The sequence below is a fragment of the Amphiura filiformis genome, chromosome 5 (assembly GCF_039555335.1).
Source record: "Amphiura filiformis chromosome 5, Afil_fr2py, whole genome shotgun sequence".
Taxonomy (NCBI): domain Eukaryota; kingdom Metazoa; phylum Echinodermata; class Ophiuroidea; order Amphilepidida; family Amphiuridae; genus Amphiura; species Amphiura filiformis.
Genome location: NC_092632.1, coordinates 39,375,424 through 39,395,549, shown reverse-complemented (window position 1 = coordinate 39,395,549; position 20,126 = coordinate 39,375,424). Strand labels below are relative to the sequence as shown.

Sequence of the window (20,126 nt, the reverse complement as noted above, 5' to 3'; positions counted from 1 at the left end):
AGAAGGCTTTTCATTTAGTTTACTCAAAAGTTGGTGTGGCATATGACTGTTTCAAGGTACAATGTTTGTTCTTCCTTTAAAGAGGTCACTTCATGTTTATATGATTTGCATTTCACCAGCCAGACTATGCATGTATCATCCCCAGGGCACCCTGATCATCCTTCATGATATTAAACCATTTTTCCAACCATTATTCTCTCACCAAATGACACTTGTGGTTTTTTTTAATCCACCCTCTGCAGACAAATGGTAGAGTCCAGTACACTTTCTGTCATGGGTTGGTATTTACCAATTTAGCATGCTGTGTGGTTTGCCTTTGTAATTCAAATGAGCTAGGACACTTCCACCATTGACTGACTACAGGGGACATAACATAATCAATACACAGGCAGTGGTACGAAAACTACAACAAGTGGAAGTAAATGGAGAAAGTGTCAAAATCAGGATGAAGTTGTGATATTGGTTGGTTCTTTTTAAGAAGCCTGTCAGATTTTAGCTGGTAAACAAGATATAACCATGGCAGATGATATAGCAGGATGTAAGTACAATGTAGTGTCAAATTATGTGTCAGATTTATTAATTGCCGATGCATGTATATATTGTAATCATGCACCACAGCACTGGTATACTCAGTGAATGCTAGTTTGTATGCAGCAATATTATATAAACCTGCCTGTATAAATACTATTAAAGCTTGCAAGCTAAGGTTGTACTAATTTCTACTATATAGTAAAGCAGATCTGACATTAAAATTTATATAGGCACTGGTACACATGTATATTTATAGGCCATATGTTTTATGTGTACCGTAACCACAGATCTCAAAGCTATCCAACATTTAGGTCCTCTCAAATACTACCTACATGTACATACACACACAGGCCACCAAAATCATTGATGCATGTAAACTAAAGATATGCATGACACCCAGAAGTTATGAAAAAAACACCTGATAATAAAGCAAAGGTCCCGCTGCCCCCCCCAAATGTTTTTAGTCTCACTTAAGGTTAGCCGAGAGTTTTTCATGCGCTTGATTTCAGAGGGCGTAAGTTCATAACAGAAACAGCCATGCAGAAAATGAACAAGCGTACCACCGGGCGTGGCCTACTTACAATAGAATATCGATCCACGGTCAAGACATGAAAAGGCTATGAAACTTGGCTTAGCTCGTGCCCGGAGCTCGGATGCCGGGGGTGCCACCAGCCGTTTTTCGCAATTTTCACAAGGCTTTTATAAATTTTAAAATTGATTGTGGGCAATTCGTCAAGCTACGCCCTGGAAAATGTGTTGATTTTGAATTTATAGCCTTGATATCTTTGATGAAATCAATGCTGCTATTCCCCTGATTACAATGTAAGGGTAGGCAACAACAACAATATCAAAAAGCAATTATTTGTAAATCGAATTTGGGATGAAAATCAACAAGACAGACTTAGCAGGCCTACAAATTTCTGAATTATATAAAGTGAAAAACAATCAATCACGATTCACTGCACTCAGCGAATCAATCAAATAGGCCTAAAACTAAAAAGAAAGGAGCAAGAAAGAATAAAGAAATAGTGAAAAAGAGAAAGAAAGAAAGAGAGAGAAAGAAAATGAACGGAGGACGACGAATCAGAAAAAAAAAAAAAAAAGAAAAAAAAGAAAGGGAGAAAGAAAAGAGGAAAGAAAGGAAGTAAAAATGAGAAAAGAGAAAAAAAACAAAATTCAGCCACACGGAGACTCGAACCCACAAAAATAGTTCATACTAGATTCCCAGTCCAACGCTCTATCCACTCGGCCATAGATCAGCTTACACAATTGACTGTTCTCAAAGCGGATGATAACTATAATTGGATGCAATAATCTACATGATTACAATCGCGTCCGCATTATGGCTCTTAGAATAAACACGCATGTCGGCGCTGAAATTTTGAACGAACTGATGGAGGAAAACCTCGTTTTTTGCAAAACTAGCTTCAAGTTGGAGTGAAAATCAAATGGAATAGCAATTGGCAGAATGTTGAGAAATAATGTAGGTATTCAGATGTCTAAATTAACGTCTCGTAATCAAGATATCGATAATTTCACAAACCAGCTTTTTCTCAAGCAAATTCTCCAAAATTTCCCCCCAAAACGGGCTTTTAAAATTTAATCTGTACTGTATTTGGTTCTTCCCCATGGCAACATTATTTCTTTGATCGATTTGTAATACAATACTGAAAAAGAAGAAAACAATCGCTTTCGGTGTGGATTTATACGGAGCGCACATTTGAAAAAAACCTCATGGAACGTGTTTTTGATCTTGTGAACATGGTGGGTAAAAATGCTTTAAACGAAGGATTTTCAAATTTATTCTAATAATTTGTATATAACACACACAAAAATGTTAAGCTACATCCAATGCACCAACATTTCACTCGCTGCGATATTTGATTACTGAGAAAACTCTGTTTTAGAGAACAACTTTATACGCCTTTTATACGTTTTTATACGTCTCTTTGTGTAACCTTAAAGGAGTATTTCGTGATCCTAGCATCCTCTTTTTATGACATTTTTCAGTACATATCCACGAAAAAAGCATATTCCCAAAATTTCAGTTGATTCCGATTTTGCGTTTGCGAGTTATGCATGATTATGTGTATTACACTGCTCCATAGACAATACGTTGTAATTTCGTTCTGGTGCACCAGAACGAAATTCAAATTTCACGATATCTTTGCTAAACGAATTAATCTGCAAGAAATATTTTGTACATAAACATTATGAAGCCAGAGGTTTCTAGTGATATAAAAATCTCAACTTTTTTTGAGAAAAGTGGGGGATGAGGATGTGGATCACGAAATGCCCTTTTAAAGTTCATCCTTTTTAACAATATTAAAAGAGCCAAAAGTGGGGGGAGGGCACTTTTAGGCAAGTCGAGAGGAGGGGGGCAAGCGATTTTCGGCGCACATTCATGGGGCTCCTGGGTGCATGGGAGATCACCACCTGGTTACAGGCCTGTCTGAAATGTATTTTAAATACCATAACATCAATAATGCAATTAATGATTTTGCCTTTTTATTAAATAGAGTTTTTCTTTGACTATTACATAATAAGTATTTTTATAATCACTGCATGAAAACAAATTTTAAAGGAGTGTGCATAAAAAAAATTTGTGTGGGAGACAAAAATTATCAAAACACAAAGAGTTACATATGCCTCAAGTAAACACTTTTGAATATATGCCTCATTAATTTGTCTAGGCTACACATTGTACAATGTATATGGTGAATTACTGTAATTATATTCAGGGTTACTTGATTTAAATCACTTTAAATCACATAATTGTTTTTTTTTTAAATCAATGATTTAAATAAATAAACCTTTTCATTTTTTTTACCATATTTGATAAATTGTGACACGATAAAGGGAAATGAGTCAGATGTCGCTAATATTGATTTTGAGATATTGGCAAAGAAAGTCTTGAAATTCTTCTGTCTTTTATTGTTTTCAGCGACTGATCAATTGATGTAACTTAGGAAAGAAAAGTCATATCAAGACAGGGTTTTCAGTTTCTGAAAGCTCTGAATGTCCTCTTTAGAAAAATATGTAAAACTCATTTTCGACCAGGGTCGACTTAATTTTTGCGACTCATTCCCCTTGATCATGTAAAAATTACGTAAGTTAATTTCTTTCTTTAATTTACTGTTTTGCATCATTCCTAATACTTCTACAACTTTTGGATATAATTAAAATACCTCCATGAGGTCATTCTATCTATTGCTAAAAATTCATCTTCTGCATGCAGAATTCAACAGTTTGTTCCCCATGATTTTACCAATTTTTTTCTTCAAAATGTCCACATTAAAAACATGTTCGATTTTTTGCAAAAAAGATTATTCCTGATAGGATTGCGCATGCATGCATTGTATATGTCTAGCATTCCATTGGTCTCTTTTGAAAATTTAAATTTTTGAAACTTCACATGTGTTAAAGGAGTGCGCACATGGGGACCAATGTCATTCAACTGAACAGGGTGGAAATACAGTAGCATCAGGGTGTTAGCAAACCACCCCTCCACCTGTCATTTTGGTCAGGTTGTTTGCTCCTGGGACAAGTAAAGTTAATGCCTGTGACATGCTAAGTTCTAAAAATAATGCTTGAATATTAAAGTTCTGTGAACTCAAAACAAGACCAGACTACATGTATCTAGATAAATGAAGGCTACATGTATCTAGCAATTAGCTATTTGAACTGACTGAACTCCCAGAAGGGGCAGAGGTCTGGTTTATGTTTTCAGGATCAAAGTTTGGACAGGCAGTTTTGGTGAATATGACAGGCGTTTGTCAAATCCTAGCTAAGACCCTGAGTAGCATGGGTCGGGACCAAGTAGCATGGGTCTGAAATGGGATTATCCTCCTTTAATTATAATGACTTTGTCATTGTTATACATTGTAATGTAAGATAGATATGTACACATTTCACAAGCTATAACACTGATTTATAGTGATAGGGTTTATATTTGGGGGGTTAGAGAAAGGGGGAAGTATTAGGGTGTGGTAGGAACCCAGAATTCTATCTATATCGGTTTCTTTTATTAGTAACGTTTCTGTGATGAACATGGTTCTTATTTTTTGAATATAAGTTGCATTCATATTATCTAAACGTCATCTACATTACTGCTACATACCATATGAACTAATCTAACTAACATTCTCTCCTTTCTTCTCTTTCCATCATATCATTCAATCCATTTTATTCATCCATTCCTCATGCATCATCATGTCATCAACATCTGACTTTCTAACACTCTTATAAAGTCCGTAGTAAGTCAATAATTAATAATATATTCATATATTATGTGCATGTTTATCAAGTTGGAGTATCTCTACTTTGTTAGCGTAGATCAAGTTACCATTAACTTTATAAAGATGAAAGTTGATATACTTTGTATTATGGAAGAAAATGAGTAGGCATTAATTAGTTACAATTTTTGAAAAGCATGTTTTTAATATTTATCAATTCAACTTCAGGTACATACATGTAGATGACTAGTAATTTGAATGATTTTTTTTATATTCCTCTCTTTGTTTAAGAGAATCTGTTAGAAGATACAATGTAGTTTGGAATAGGCTTTAGATAAATTTTGATTTATTAGTTGAAGGAGGTAGAACTATCTTTGCATGGACCTTATAATGTGACCTGTCCTGGACTCATACATGTATATGTACATGTATGAACAAATATACAGATCATTCATTCACCAACAGCCAAAGTCCAGCATCATCTGTTAATGAGGGCCAATCGTTCCACGAAGTATGGGTACAAGAAGGCTACACCCATTTTGTGCCTGTTATCACAGATTTTTTCAAAGCACAATCTTGACATCTTTCGTGCAAAGGTGCTTTGGGTGCTGAAGCGCCCCGCACTTTGTTAAAAATCATGTAAAATCTGCCATTTTTGGCGATTTTGGCCATTAAGCCCCCGCATAACTCTGAATGGCCCTCTGAGCCCCCCCCCCCCCCTCCGCAGGAAAAGATCCTGGACATGCCCATGATAGCACTGATAAAAAGCCCTAAGGCAACAGAAACAAATTAGTTTGATCTTTCAATCGACCATCGATGCTTGGTCGATCCTTATTATTTATGAAATCAATTAATGACTCTTGTTAATTGTGATAACATATGAATCTTTGCCTGTATTGACAATGATCAATGTAAATTTAGCATTAATTCTGACTAATTAGTTGTGAGTTCATTAATAGCAAGCATCAAAGCAGCATCGACGGTCAATCCAAAGAACAAACAAATTTGTTTCTGATGCCTACATTGTAATTCATCTCCATGATAGCTACAAATGGTGCCTGATTTGTTTAAACACTCATTCGAATGATTCAAAAGTACTTTGCCTGTTGTTGAATGGTCTATATATTTTTTCATCTATATGCCTAGACTTTACCGATAACTTTATATAACATCTTATTTCTGTACTACTTCATTTGTACTTTGTATTTTAAAAGCTTTGCTTTTCATACTTATTCTTTGCATGCCATGCCTGTCATTTATTCACAATAAGCAGTCGTTGTTGATACTCAATCTTTTAATAAGCATCCGGATGAGCCTTCTGGGCCCAATCCGGATGAAGGTAAGTAGGTTTGTGTGCATGAATATTAATTCTAATCCTGGTTTTGCTGTGACCTGGCATTAATGTACTGGTACCTAAAGATTGATGTGTATAACAGTGTTTTGCATATGATGTGAAAAGGTCTGTATGCATAAAACTAACAATGATATGCTACATAGTCATGTGCTATCTACTGTAGATAGCAGTGTCAGGATTAACATAAACTGCTATCTTCAGTAGATAGTAAATTTCTTTCCATAAACATATATCTTGTTTATCATTCGATTTAATACCATAAATGTATTGCAATATATATTTGAACAGCAGCTACCATTAAAACTCAGTAAGAGTTGCTGAATTATCTTCTTGGGCAGAATAATATCATTATCAACAGGTATAGAACTCATTGAAGCTATCCTTAGTAGATGATATAAAATAAATTATTTCTAGAAGTTTAGAAATTACATCCTCTAAATAGTTCCAACATAATTACCAGCAATTGACTATCTTCAGTAGATAGCAACAAAGCACAAAATCTTCAGTAAATAGTAAAAAAAATACAACAAATAATATTGTGGAACAATCCTTTAATAGAAAGTAATTTTTAGAAATAATAACAATCACTATCCTCTTTGGTAGAAATAGGCCTACCATTTGAATTTTTCACTTTCAAACTTAATCATTTTGTAGTGATTCCATGTAGAATCATGTCTAATTATACCGATATGGAAAAGGCATTATGTACATGCCCAGAGTCAATGTTGGCATTGCTGATACACTTTAGCTAGCACACAATATGAGTATGCAATGCCATACAAATTAAAGTGCTTTGAAATATTAGCCAATTTATCTGATGATGACACAAATGGACTTACCATCTGGTATGTCAGAGAAATGGTAACATAGAATTTCATTATTAAAATAAATGGCCAGCTCCAACAAAACCTGGAACAAGTCCCCAGACATGTTATTGAGTTATAGCCTATAGGCCTTTAAAGATGACATTCCCATAAAAAAAAAAATCAAATTTTGGAATTCTTAATTTCGTGGTACATGCATTTGACTGTGGGACTGAGTGGACTTTCAAATCTTTGAAAGTACTCAATCAATACCGGTAACAGTTGAACTATACATGATAATCCTTATTCAATCCTGTGTAATGCAGGAAACTAATTGGCTCATTACTCAGAACAGTAATTTGGCAAAAATATCAAGATATCATTTGCAAAATTATCCATATCTTAAGTATTGATGCTATGTATATAATTTTGGTATCATTTTAAAGCTTATTGTCTAACTTTTACATTTTTATGCAAATTATGAAATGTCAAAAATGCAACTTATTACTGGTTTTGTCAGAATGGGTCACATAATGTATGTGTGATGTGTCCACATGCATGTAATATAGTTGAGGAGCATTTTATAGGATGTTTTAAACTGATGTAATTTGTTCTTTCAATGTTGAAAAAAAAAATAGATTTATTGATAAAACAATTACTAATAGGTTCTTTGAAAACGCTGTATTTTATTTTATGAAATGTCATACAGGAACTTGAAATTTACATTCAACAATGCATAGAACTTTATACAGAACAATGTTGACTTCATTTGTACATGCATATATGTACATGACATGTATTTGAGTGTCAAGTTATACCTAAATATTAGTGTATTATAGCAATGTATGTAGTGTTTCTAATGAATGTCCATATATGTGACATGATCAAGGGAAATGAGTTTAATATTGAAGATATTTAATTTCAATTTTTCTGCATCAGTCATTAGCCCTTTAAAAATGTTACTAGCATGAACGTTCATCTGACTTGATAGACTTCATAATTAATGATTTAAACCTATGATCTCAACACAAAATTAAGACATATCTCGACCAAAAATTTGAGGTAAGTTTGAAATTTTGTGTCGAGATCATAGGTTTAAATCATTAATTACAAAAATGTTACATTTTGGTTCATGGAAATTGAACGTCTAATTACCAAATTCTTATCAGTTGCTGAGAGCGGACGGTACCAAATAATTTGAGCACCTGTTTTGCCAATAACTGAAGTCAATATCAGCGACATGAGACTTATTCCTCTTAATCATGTCACAGGTCCTGAGTTGTTCAGATGTGGGTGAAGTTAGGGTAATACCGGTAGCAAAAAGATTCATTACTTGAACAATAATTCAAGTAAAAACTTAAATACAAAGAAACAAACTTATTTATGATTATGCAACTTAAAATAAACACACATATTAAAGCCATAATGTACAATATCCTTCCAATTTTAAATTTCTTATTCTATGCTCAAAATGTTGAAACAAAACTAGAAATATTAAATTGTCCGGAAGGGTTTTGTCCATTTTGAGCTGAAATAACAAGGTAAAGTGAAAGAATCCCTAGTGGTTATTTTGGCCGTTTAACATGCAGTTCTATATAGGCGGGCATAAAGTGAATCATGAATTTTATGTCAAACTTTACTGTGTTGACCTACAAACACAACAAATTTGGCTGATTCCATTTTGGTACAAGTTGGGACATGTGCAAACATTACAAATATGCGAAAAAATCTGGTTTGAAAAAAATAATTTAAAACCAATTTCATATTATAAGATGGTAAATTATGGCTTTAATATCGAAGCGCACAACTAGAAACCCAATATGCATGATCATGTAGAATATCATGTAACCCAAGTATAGGATAAATATTGTTACAACAGGCAATGCACACATGCATTTCTTGGAACATCATAAGATAAAATTCATCCATATCACAATGCAACACAACACAATTGTATATTATGCAGGCCTACGTGTATAATGTTAATCCATTTTATCCATGGGTAATACTAATATAAATCTGATGTTATTTCAAACTTCTCAATGAACTTCCCACATTGAAGATTTCTCATACATTACAAATCCGCTCTACCAAATTTTCAATGTCATTTTAATTTTGAATGCGAGTAAGCTGTGATTATTTGGTGTGGGGGGGGGGGGGTGTAAGAAATACATATTAAAATATGCAAATTAACATACATACAATTAACATAATCTTGAGACTTTTTCATAAATTTTGCCCTCAAGCTTAAAGGACTACTAATAAATATGCAATTGAACGTTTGAAATAGCTTTGGGAATTAGGTGTACATTTTTAACCACTGTGTATTATGCACTTTTGTCCAAACTTGCACCCATCAATATCTGTCAAAATGTTCCCCTAATAAATCTTGATCTGGCTCTGAATACTACACTTGGAACATTTTAAAATAAGACACATCACACAATACAACACAACACAACAAACCTGGAACACAAAATGCAATTATAAACTGCATAAATTTGTGTATGTGTTTGTTTAGTTTCTTTGTAATAGGTACATGTACAACTGTTTAAACCTTGTGAAATTGTCTTATGGTACCTAGTAATTGCCTATTTTCTGATAACTGTATTATTTTTGTGTGATACACCAGGACATTGTACTGATACAATGGTGGATACTGCAGGCATGTATTACTTTATATTCCAGAAAAATACAGCACTAATTTTTGGGGATTAAAAAAATTATATCCTGTTGTGGCTGCCAAATGAAATATAGCTAAATCCTAATCCTTTACTTGAATAGTTCTAACTGGCAATAAAAGTAAAATTTTAATATTTGGACAGTTTTTGAAAATAATGGCCAAAAACATGCATTTTCAGGGTGTTTTAGATGCTGTGACAATCAAGCGAAAGACTTTAACTAAGACTAATTTCAGGTTGTGCATTCTATTTTTTGGAAAACACTTTTTATTACCTTTATAACCAAAAATGAACATAAAATATTAGATTTATGGGCAAACTCATAGCCTATACTATTATTGAATGCTTAGACTTGTGCTAAGTATTTGAATTTTGTTGCTGAACTTATAAGAAATCATGCAAAATTGCATGTTTTTGGTCCATTTCCCCCCATATTACAAAACTACTTAAATTTGACTTTTGTTGCCTATGTGGGAAACTATTAGCTATGTTTCATTTGGCAAAACAGGATAATATTTGTTAATTGAACAAAATTAGTACTGTATGTTTTAGAATAGGGAGTAGGTAACATTATCTGTCAACTATGTATCGATTAATATTTATTTGCTTTCAATTGTGCTCATATATTCTTGTACATCTCGTTACTTTTTACAGTACCTGTTGCGGCCCTGATATTCCTGAGTGTAATCGCCTTCTTCCTACTGAGTTTGGTCCTGATGTTTATGTACCTCAACAAGAAAGCATGTTTTGCCAACTGTGGCGGATGTCCCTGTCTGGAAGAAAAGAAAGCTGCCAGGAAGAAGGAGAAGGACAAAGACAAACTGGGTATGACAAGTGGCTGAATGTATTCAACTTACATGTGGCAGCAATTGTTTGAGAATTGGTTTAGAATTTACATCAGTCATAATATTATATAAAAAAAAGTTCAATATTCAGGTATATGTGAGAAAGTAAAATTTCCACAGCAATGTTTCTATAGTAAAAGATTATTTATATTTAATTTCTTCAGAGTAAGATCAATGAGGTGCTACCTTTGCAGTGACTAATCATGTGCTATCTACAGTAGATAGCAGTGACTAATCATGTGCTATCTACAGTAGATAGCAGTGACTAATCATGTGCTATCTACAGTAGATAGCAGTGACTATATACTGTTATCTTCAGTAGATACTAGATAACATGCAAATTACTTTCTAAAGGTATAGGCATAGCACCAATTCTTGCTTTACTATTCAATCACTGCCAACAATAGTAGCGCTGTCTTGAACACTAGATATAATTTCGAAATACTACAAGTTGTTGAATTATCTTAATCAGTACTATCAGCAACAGGTTCTGAAATACTAAATTACATGTACCTTCCAAAATTAATAGTTGCATTCAATACTACAGCAACAATAGTGTTTTTGTATAGTAATATAATGCTGCTATATCTGATCCAATAGATGACATAAAACAAGTTATTAAATTATCTTCATCAGCAATATCAGCAACAGGCTCTGAAATACTATTACATGTACGTTACTACCTGCAACACTAGTGTGTTTTTGTATAATATAATGCTGCTATATCTCATCCATTAGATGACATAAAATATTTCTGGCAATTTTGAGACCGTATTTTGAACTATTTCCCAACAGTGATTATCCACTAAAATATTATTTATGTTTCATTTCTTGTAATGTTCAGTGATTTATCAACAGATTGCAGTATTTGTGTTCCCTGTTTTTATAATACGAAATATAAACTGGATATATGTTGGCTAAACTGTACGTTTGAGTGTCTTTTTGCCATGAATTTAAAAATATTTAACACTTCAACCCAAAGCCTTTTGGCAAATGATAAAATCAATGAATAGGCTAATTCATAATAATCATGAAGCACAATTAATAAACTTTTATTTCTGAACTTTTTTGTTTTTGCAATTATTCATAAACAGTTGAAAGCTACGGATATGATGACGATGATGAATCCTCTTCAGACAGTGACAATGAGGTTATGTTACGATACCAACAGTCTATTAGCGCCCCCATTGACACCAAACCAAGTGTGAACAGCTTTAAAAAGAAACCATTGCAATCATTAAAGAGCTCCAATGGGACAAAACCAGCCACAGGGAAACCAAGAGGTAAGGTTTGGTCAGAATTATTTGACTGCTCAATGCCAAAAGTGGGTAAGTGCAATTAGCTGCCCTGTGAACATTTGGCAATTTACTCACCTGGATATGGCAGCTACACATGGCAGTTATTGCACTTACCCACTTCTGGCACTGAGCAGTCATATTGTGGTATCATAATACCCTATGCACCTTACTCTAGCCCTAATTCTATTTCTAATCCTAACTCCCTCTTTGACGCTATAAGACTCTTGCTGCTGCACCCCACCCCCCCAAGTATACATAAAGTCCCAAAAATGCACAATTGGCAAGCGTAGCCTTTTTTATGCTTTCTGTTCAAAAAAGGTCCAAATTTTGGGAAGAAATCCACTTTTCACAAAATCGCCATAAACTTTGTGTACATGTACCAGTATTATCACACTCATCCTTACCCTAAACTGGAAACATAATGCCAGCCCTGTTGCTCCTGTTGATAACTCTTTCCATAACCCTTACCCATTTACCCTAACCCTAAAGCCTAATCTTATAATGAAGGTGCATTGGGTATTTTTAAGTTAAGTCATCTTGGTCATGACAGCATTGTGTGCATGTAGGGTTCAACATTCATGATAATTTTCTAATATTTACATTGCAAATTTGCTTGTGATGTTTTGCTCAACACCTTACCTTAAAAGAAAATATCTTAAATTTGAAATGGAATTTATTTATGCAACATTTTTGACCAATGGTAAAATATGAGCATCGCATAATAACAGATTTAAAACAATTCTGAGGTATTTTCATAGATCTGGATGAATTTTGAACCTGTATTACATGTTATATTGAATGTGCATGGGCATGTTTACATTTCATGATTATCATCATTCTGATTTTTTTCATTGCAAGTGCAATATGACATGGTGAAAATGTGTAAAGTGATGTTGAATAATGTGTAAACAACTAAAAATAGTAACATATATGGCAGTCAATGACAATACACACATTAACAGCTGGAAATTGGTGTGTCATTATCATGTAAGGATTGTGTTGATGGTTTCCTGTTGCCTGTTTTCATCCATATCATGTGACAGTTAGTAATTTCATTTATAGTCCATATCATTTAATAATAGTTGGTCATTGCTAAGAAAATGTATAACCTTGCCTTGTAAGTTATATTGTTTGTATCAAATTTGCCATGGAGGAACATTTTAACATAAAAAATATTGCTGTGGCTATAAAGTTTTACAAATTACATTAGAATGACATCACTTTATAACTTTTGTCCAGGTTCTGCTTATATTGTATGGTCCTTCTGACTTGAAACTATGGACTCGGGCACAGGTGCAAAACTCCTGTACCCCAGGGTGTCACTTTCTGGCTTTTGCAGTTTATCATCATCAACCATTGTCAGTCCACTGCTGGACGAAAGCCTCGGCCCTCGGCATGTCCCCACTGGGCAGACATGCTGAGGCCTTTGCAGTTTAAGGATCACCTGGAGGTATCGCACCACCCCCACACACAGTGTCTTCGACCCTATATCTTCATGGCAGGAATCGCCATGGTAGGTTAAATCCACAGCCACGATTAGCCATTTGGTTCAAACCTTTAAAGCTCTTTTAAACTAATAATTAGTCGAGGGACATAACTAAGGCTACTCACAATAGCCGGGTAATCGATCTTGGTTGTGCGTGATTAAGCTTGTATACCCCATTGAGGTCAATGGTCATCGACTTTTATACTGCCTACAGTGAGTGCAGCTGTACTACACGCTGCACGCTGTAGTCCATAACAGGACCAACGCAATATAAAATGGTCAAATTTTGAGTTCAAAGCGCACGGCCAATTTTCAAAGCGCATTCTAGCGACTATCATATCTGTTCAACACGTATTTCCAAGTTTATGAGACCAAATCTGGTTTCTTGAGAAAAAAAATCATGACGGAGATATTCATCATTTTCTAACCCGGTATCAGAAGATTTTCGCCTGATATCAAAATCGTGCATAGCAATTCACGTGTATCGATCCCGTGTATTCATTTTAGTGTCCCTTCTGCACCAAATAATTATTAGCCAGGCGGTGTCGGTGTGCCACAGGGACAATATTTACATATTACCTATTATATTTCTTTGTATATCTGATCAAGTTTTATACTATTTGGTTGTTTAATAACACAAAAAGAATACAATGCACATTTGGGTGTGTGTGTATGTTTAACTTGGGGTATGTGTGTGGCCATGTTAATGACCCCTGCACCCACTAGTGCTCATGGGCAATGATTGACAAAAGGTTTCAAGCAGTATTCAGTCAGATTGAGTCCATAGTTTTGAGTTGGTAGAGCATCTAGACCAGAAGCATTCATTTTGCATTGTGTTCCTTCCGTCTACATCTGTTTAAGTCATTCTTCAAAGCAAGTCTACTGACTGTCATTTTCTCTTGGAATCATCCAGACAAGCGGTGCATGGACATTGTACATACATTTCATATGGGTCAAATGTATAACATGGGTAATAGAGCTGAGCTGTAGTAAAGAAAAATGTTAAGATTGCAGGTGTCTATTTTTGATAAATTAAACTTTGATCTTATAAGTTGTACATTGTATGCTTATTTTTAGCTACCCCACCCCAAAATAAAATGTAAAAAATGAAGAAAAATTGTATAATTTGTTTCCAACAAGCAGTAATTACAAAGGTGTCATGAATTGTAAATTATAGTGATGAAATAAATGTTTTTAAAAACTTTCTATAGATGGCAAAAATTGAGATGGGGTGGGTAAACAAAGCACCAATTATGTTTCTACATACAGTGGTGCAAGCAATCCAATCCATGACAAGTTGTATAAAAGTAGATAGCATTGGACCACCAAGAATGATACAATCTTCAGAAGATAGCAAAAAGAAACACAATCTTCAATGGTTTTATAAACGGTACATATCCATTTTTTTAGTTAAAAATGGAATTCATCAAGCATTTATATACTGTGTGCTGTCTTCAGAAGATAAAGCAATTCTGTTGATTGGAATGCTTATTATGTTGGCCTTCTCATGTGGAATATTATATATTTTCTTCAGTAGATAATAGCATTTAATTATGTGATAACCATAAGATATTTTCAACCGATGAATTATTGTCTGGTGTGTTCTTCTGTCTATTATAAGTAGAGTTAAATTGCTGGAAAAAAGTAAGGACAAGCAGATAATTGCTTTCAAGGATTGTTTTTGTGCTATCTTCAGTAGACAGATGAATTGCATTCATGGTGTACAAGTAGGTATTGTATAGGCCGTCTGGCACATTATGATGACATCTTGTGTGAATTAGAATGTCCTCATCTACATGACCAACTGGATATACTGGATAATTATGATCTTAATACCTCCAACAAGCGTGGACTACAATTTTGTAAACCAGATATTATTACTTTCAGCCAGAGTATTATCTTAACCTAAATATTTAAAACATACAATGTCATATTCTGGGTGATTCCACACAATGCCAAAAAACATGATACACAAATCCAGATGATGATGACTTGACCATTTTTGCATTTTATAACTATTCTGTATTTTATGTAACTTCCGCCCTGTTTGGCATAATGACAGGTGGTATATTCATAGAACTGGAAAATTAGGTGTTAAAATTTCACTTTAACAAATCGAAATTGTGCACATCATTTTGATTGAATAAAGTGAGTCTGATACTGGAAACATAATACATAGGATAGTTTTAATGGATATTTAACTATTATAAATATGAACTGTTTATTCTCTAAAAGGGTACACAACACCATTCCTCCCTCCTCGTTTTGCGAAATCAAGAATAGTTATCAAATAGGTCTACTGAACACAATTGTGTGCTAGTGAGGTGAGGCCTAAAAAAATTGTTTGATTGGTGTAACATAAAAAAGATAGGTAGGTAGGAATTTTTGTTAATTTTGTTTTTTAAGTATATATATTCAAGGACATTCTCTGTCATAAAAAGTTACCAATGCAATTTCTAAAGCTGTAAATTGCGTTTGATTAAGGCCTTGGATCTTTTTTCTTCTTTTTTAAATTAAATTTTTTATTTCCTTTTTCTTTTCTTTCTTTATTTTTTTGCAAAAATAAGTCTAGGGTCTGGCCTAATTTTAGGGTAGGTTGGGTTACGCCAATCAAACAATTTTTTTAGGCCTGATTGTTATGATTAAATTAATACATGTATTGCATCATGATTTGGTTGAGAAATTAGGGGGAACAGCCTATTAGTTTGAAGGGTCATTAGTCCGAATATGGTTATAAAGTTAGGGTTTATAGGGCATTTTAGGTTGGGATTATGGTTTGGGTTAATTAGCGTTTGGGTTAGTATTAGGGTATGGTTAGATGAGGGTTAGAATCAGAGTTAGGATTAGAGTTAGGTTTAAAGTTAAGATTAGGGCTTAGGTTATACCGGTACTGTTATAGGTTAGGGTTAGAAGTGAAGTTTTGGTTAGGGAAAGGATTATGGTTTATTATATATACTTTTATTGAGTTGATGATCCTTTGGACTATCAACCTGTAAACCAAATTAGGACCTTCAAATCAGAAGTGAATTAAGGCTGACAATAGAGGCCGTCAGCCTTTCGCCATCTTGTGGGTACAAATGATCTGTGTGTTCATGCGTCGGACACTACGCGCAGGGCGCAGCTTGGCACGCAGCTGTTATCGCGCATCAACGCGGTGATTTTGCTGCTCACGCATGGAGATCGAACGACCATCACAGCGTGTACCCACAAGATGGCGGCATATGACGTCACGCTGGCGGCCTCTATAGGGGTGGCACCAATAATGGGCTATTCCATTTATAATCCACACTCCCCCTGTGGAAGATATTTGAAATGTCTTCCACAGGGGGAGTATGAATTTCAAATGGAATGAACATATTAGGCAGATCCATTTGAATTTATACACCCTCTTGAGAAAGATTCAATCTGAATCTTCCACACAGAGGGAGGGTGAGTTTCAAATGGAGCTGCATAATATGTTCATTCCATTTGAAATTTATACTCCCCCTGTGGAAGATATATCCAAAATCTTCCACAGGGGTAGTGTGGGTTTTAAATGGGATAGCCCACTATAGTAGAGTAAAGTTACCACATGACCCCAAAAAAATTGCAACAGAAGGTTTTTGGTATTTTCTTGCAGTATAAGGTCTAACAAATAACATATCAAAAGTTTAGAAAAATTGAACTTGGGCGAAGGGTCCAACTGTAACGTAATCAAAATGGCCGCCAAAAGCTGAAAAAATACCCATTAATCTACCGATTTCATCCATTTTTCACTGGTTATTGTGGGTTCCTCTGGTGACAACCTTGTTCAGAAGTGCATTACTGGATGTAGTAATGAATCTTTATATTGTGGTATTCAAATGGATCAATTTGACAGCTATAATGAATTTCAAAATGGCCGCCATTTTGGTATTTTGGCTTATGAAGTCAAATCATGCACGTGATTGTGAGGGGAAACTTAAGGCGTTAGATTTTCTAGAATAGCCAATATCCTTTGCACCAATATTCACATTCAAATTTATATAGAGGTAGGCATACGAACCAAATTGGCAGCAAGAGTGAATTTCAAAATGGCCGCCATTTTGGTATAATTATGTTGGCTTATTGAGTTTAATTATGCACGTATTGTAACTTGAAACTTAATATAATACAGAACTTAATATAATCAACATCATTTGCACCCATAGCACCATTAATATTATGCTTTCAAGTAGGCATATGTACCAACTCGCTTTTCTCCACCTGGAGTGTTGAGCCGTAAAAGATGAAGTACAAATTTGGCAGCCATATTTAAATTTCAAAATGGCTGTCAGCTATAATCACCATGATAAAAATCAATAGTATAGTAACATAAAATTCATGTTGCTATATACCACGATGCAATGCCTTTGTCTGCAGTAGTAACATCAACCACATTGTACTATACATGTAAGTTGGAATTAGTTGTCATCATCATCATCATCAACATCATCTGAGAATAGTTCTTGATCCATATTCTCACATTGGCCTATGTGTCCACATGCTCCAGTGCAAATGAGTCTATTCCTTCTGCAGCTACATTTCACTGTGATGCATCCTGCAGAACAATTGCATCGAATCATCTTCAGCAATGATTCTGTTTCTGGACTTCTTTTCATCATGTGCGGAACAAATATGTCACATTGAACTAGTAAGTTGGGTTCATACCATCACTTTTACACATCTAACGCATGACCTGTAGGAACAAACTTGTAATACAGGATCACCATTGATAATTTTGTGCAATACAGACTTCATACCTACGCCAAATATTCTTGAAGTAGTGTCGTAACCTGAAAACGAATGGACAAACAACAAATTGCCAGCATCTGATATGTCTACCTTATTTGCAACCCGACTCTTGTGGCGCTAATGTGTGTTATCCTTTGTGCTTGGTCCACCAGTGTATCCATCAAAGACAACTGTACTATGTGGTCTTGCCATAGTGATCAAATGTGAAAGATGCATAATTATAAGCTAGGGTGCTTCCTTCTGCCCACTTCAAGTGATGTAGAACAGAACCTCCATCAAGAACACAGTGATCAGTCCTTGGAACTGTCTCAGTAAGCATCAGCCTCTGATGAGAACACGTGATCCTGTATGGCATGTAGCAGTGGTGCTTTATGCGGCTTATGTAAAACATACTTTGCCTTAAACATAGATGGTGGATATGGTTATAGTTCATGATAAACTTCCTTATCTAAGCACAGATCTCCAGATTATGATACAACTAGGAACATTTGAAACAACAGAGCTGGATCAGTGACCATCAGTTACATTTTGAATCTAGCCTTCCATTTGTAGCTATATGAAAAGACAGCCTGTCCTTACATATGTTTGACTGTATCTTTACCTACTTTGAACAGGTTTTGCACATTAACATCCTCGTCAGCATTTATCCCTTGCATCTGCTTGGACTGTCAAGATCACTGATGACCAAACCATTGGACCACTATTAAAAGCCATACAGGATCATGCGACTTCAGAGGCAGATGCCTCTGAGACAATTCCAAGGACTGGTCACTATGTTCTTGATGGAGTTTCTCTTCTGATAACCATGCATCTTTCAAAAGAGTTGGGTTGCAAATAAGGTAGACATATCAGATGCTGGCACTTTGCTAGCAAGAAAGAAGCATTCTTCTCAAATGATCTGAACAAACAGATTCTCATTAAACTCATTGGGGACCGTATGCAACAAAAAGGATGCTATGTGATCCACGCTAAAGAAGGTGCACATGTTGATACAGTGAAAGCAGCAATCGCAATGGCATCATTTAAGTCAACCCATCTGTTGGTATTACCTCTTCATTATGCAAACAAGGACGGTAAGGACTTGTATTTTCTATCTGACAAAGATAAACCATATGTGTATGGTATCAAGCTCCGAAGCGCTTACTCAGTTATGACATTTGTTCGGATTTGTTGTTTGCCCATGCGTTTTCAGGTTGTGACACTACTTCAAGAATATTTGGGGTAGGCAAGTCTGTATTCAACAAAATCATCATTGGTGATCCTGTATTGCAAGTTTGTTCCAAGGTATTTTGCACTCTCAATATGGATCAAGAATATGTATTAAGTAAAGGCGGCAAAGCAATGCTGTCCCTGTTTAATGGTCAGCAATCAGAGTCTTTGTAATCCTTACTCTACCGATTTCTTTCCAAGCAAAGAGCTTTGTTAAACCTGAAAGACTTCCACCCACAGCCTCTGCTGCAAAGCTTAACTCCAGGAGAACGTATCTACTGGTCATGCGTTGGATGTGCTAAAGTGATGGTATGAATCGGACTGGGGATGGATTGTTCAAGCTGACAAATTTGTTCCACTCATGACGAAAAGAAGTCCAGCACCAGAACCATTGCTGAAGATGATTCGATGCAATTGTTCTGCAGGATGTATCACAATGAAATGTAGCTGCAGAAGGAATAGACTCATTTGCACTGGAGCATGTGGACACATAGGCTAATGTGAGAATATGGATCAAGAACTATTCTCAGATGATGATGACGATGACAACCAATTCCAACATACATGTATAATACAATGTGGTTGATGTTACTGCTGCAGACAAATGCATTGCATCGTGGTATAGCAAGGTGAATTTTGTGTACTTCAAGAATACTGCAAGCAACATATTGATATATAATATTTATAATGGTGATTATATCTGACAGCCATGCTATATGGCTGCCAAATTGGTACATATGCCTACTTAAAAGTATAATTTTAATGGTACTATGGGTGCATAGGATGTTGGTTATGTTAGAATTTCTGTGGCTTTAAGTTTCAAGGTGCAATACGTGCATAGTTTAAGTCAATAAGCCAACATACCAAAATGGCGGCCATTTTGAAATTCACACTTGCTGCCAAATTGGTTCGTATGCCTACCTCTCTATAAA

At 35.0% G+C, this 20,126-nt stretch overlaps 1 protein-coding gene across 1 annotated transcript in view; it reads left to right on the top strand.

Moving 5' to 3' along the window:
• Positions 1–293: 293 nt before the first annotated feature.
• The window catches only part of LOC140153103 (synaptotagmin-16-like), a 90,254-nt gene continuing 70,421 nt past the window's right edge, over positions 294–20,126 (top strand). The window contains exons 1-3 of the mRNA XM_072175730.1: positions 294–538; positions 10,259–10,429; positions 11,544–11,732. Coding sequence (XP_072031831.1) covers positions 517–538; positions 10,259–10,429; positions 11,544–11,732 — 382 coding nt within the window. The 5' untranslated portion in view covers positions 294–516. The remainder of the gene's footprint in view (positions 539–10,258; positions 10,430–11,543; positions 11,733–20,126) is intronic.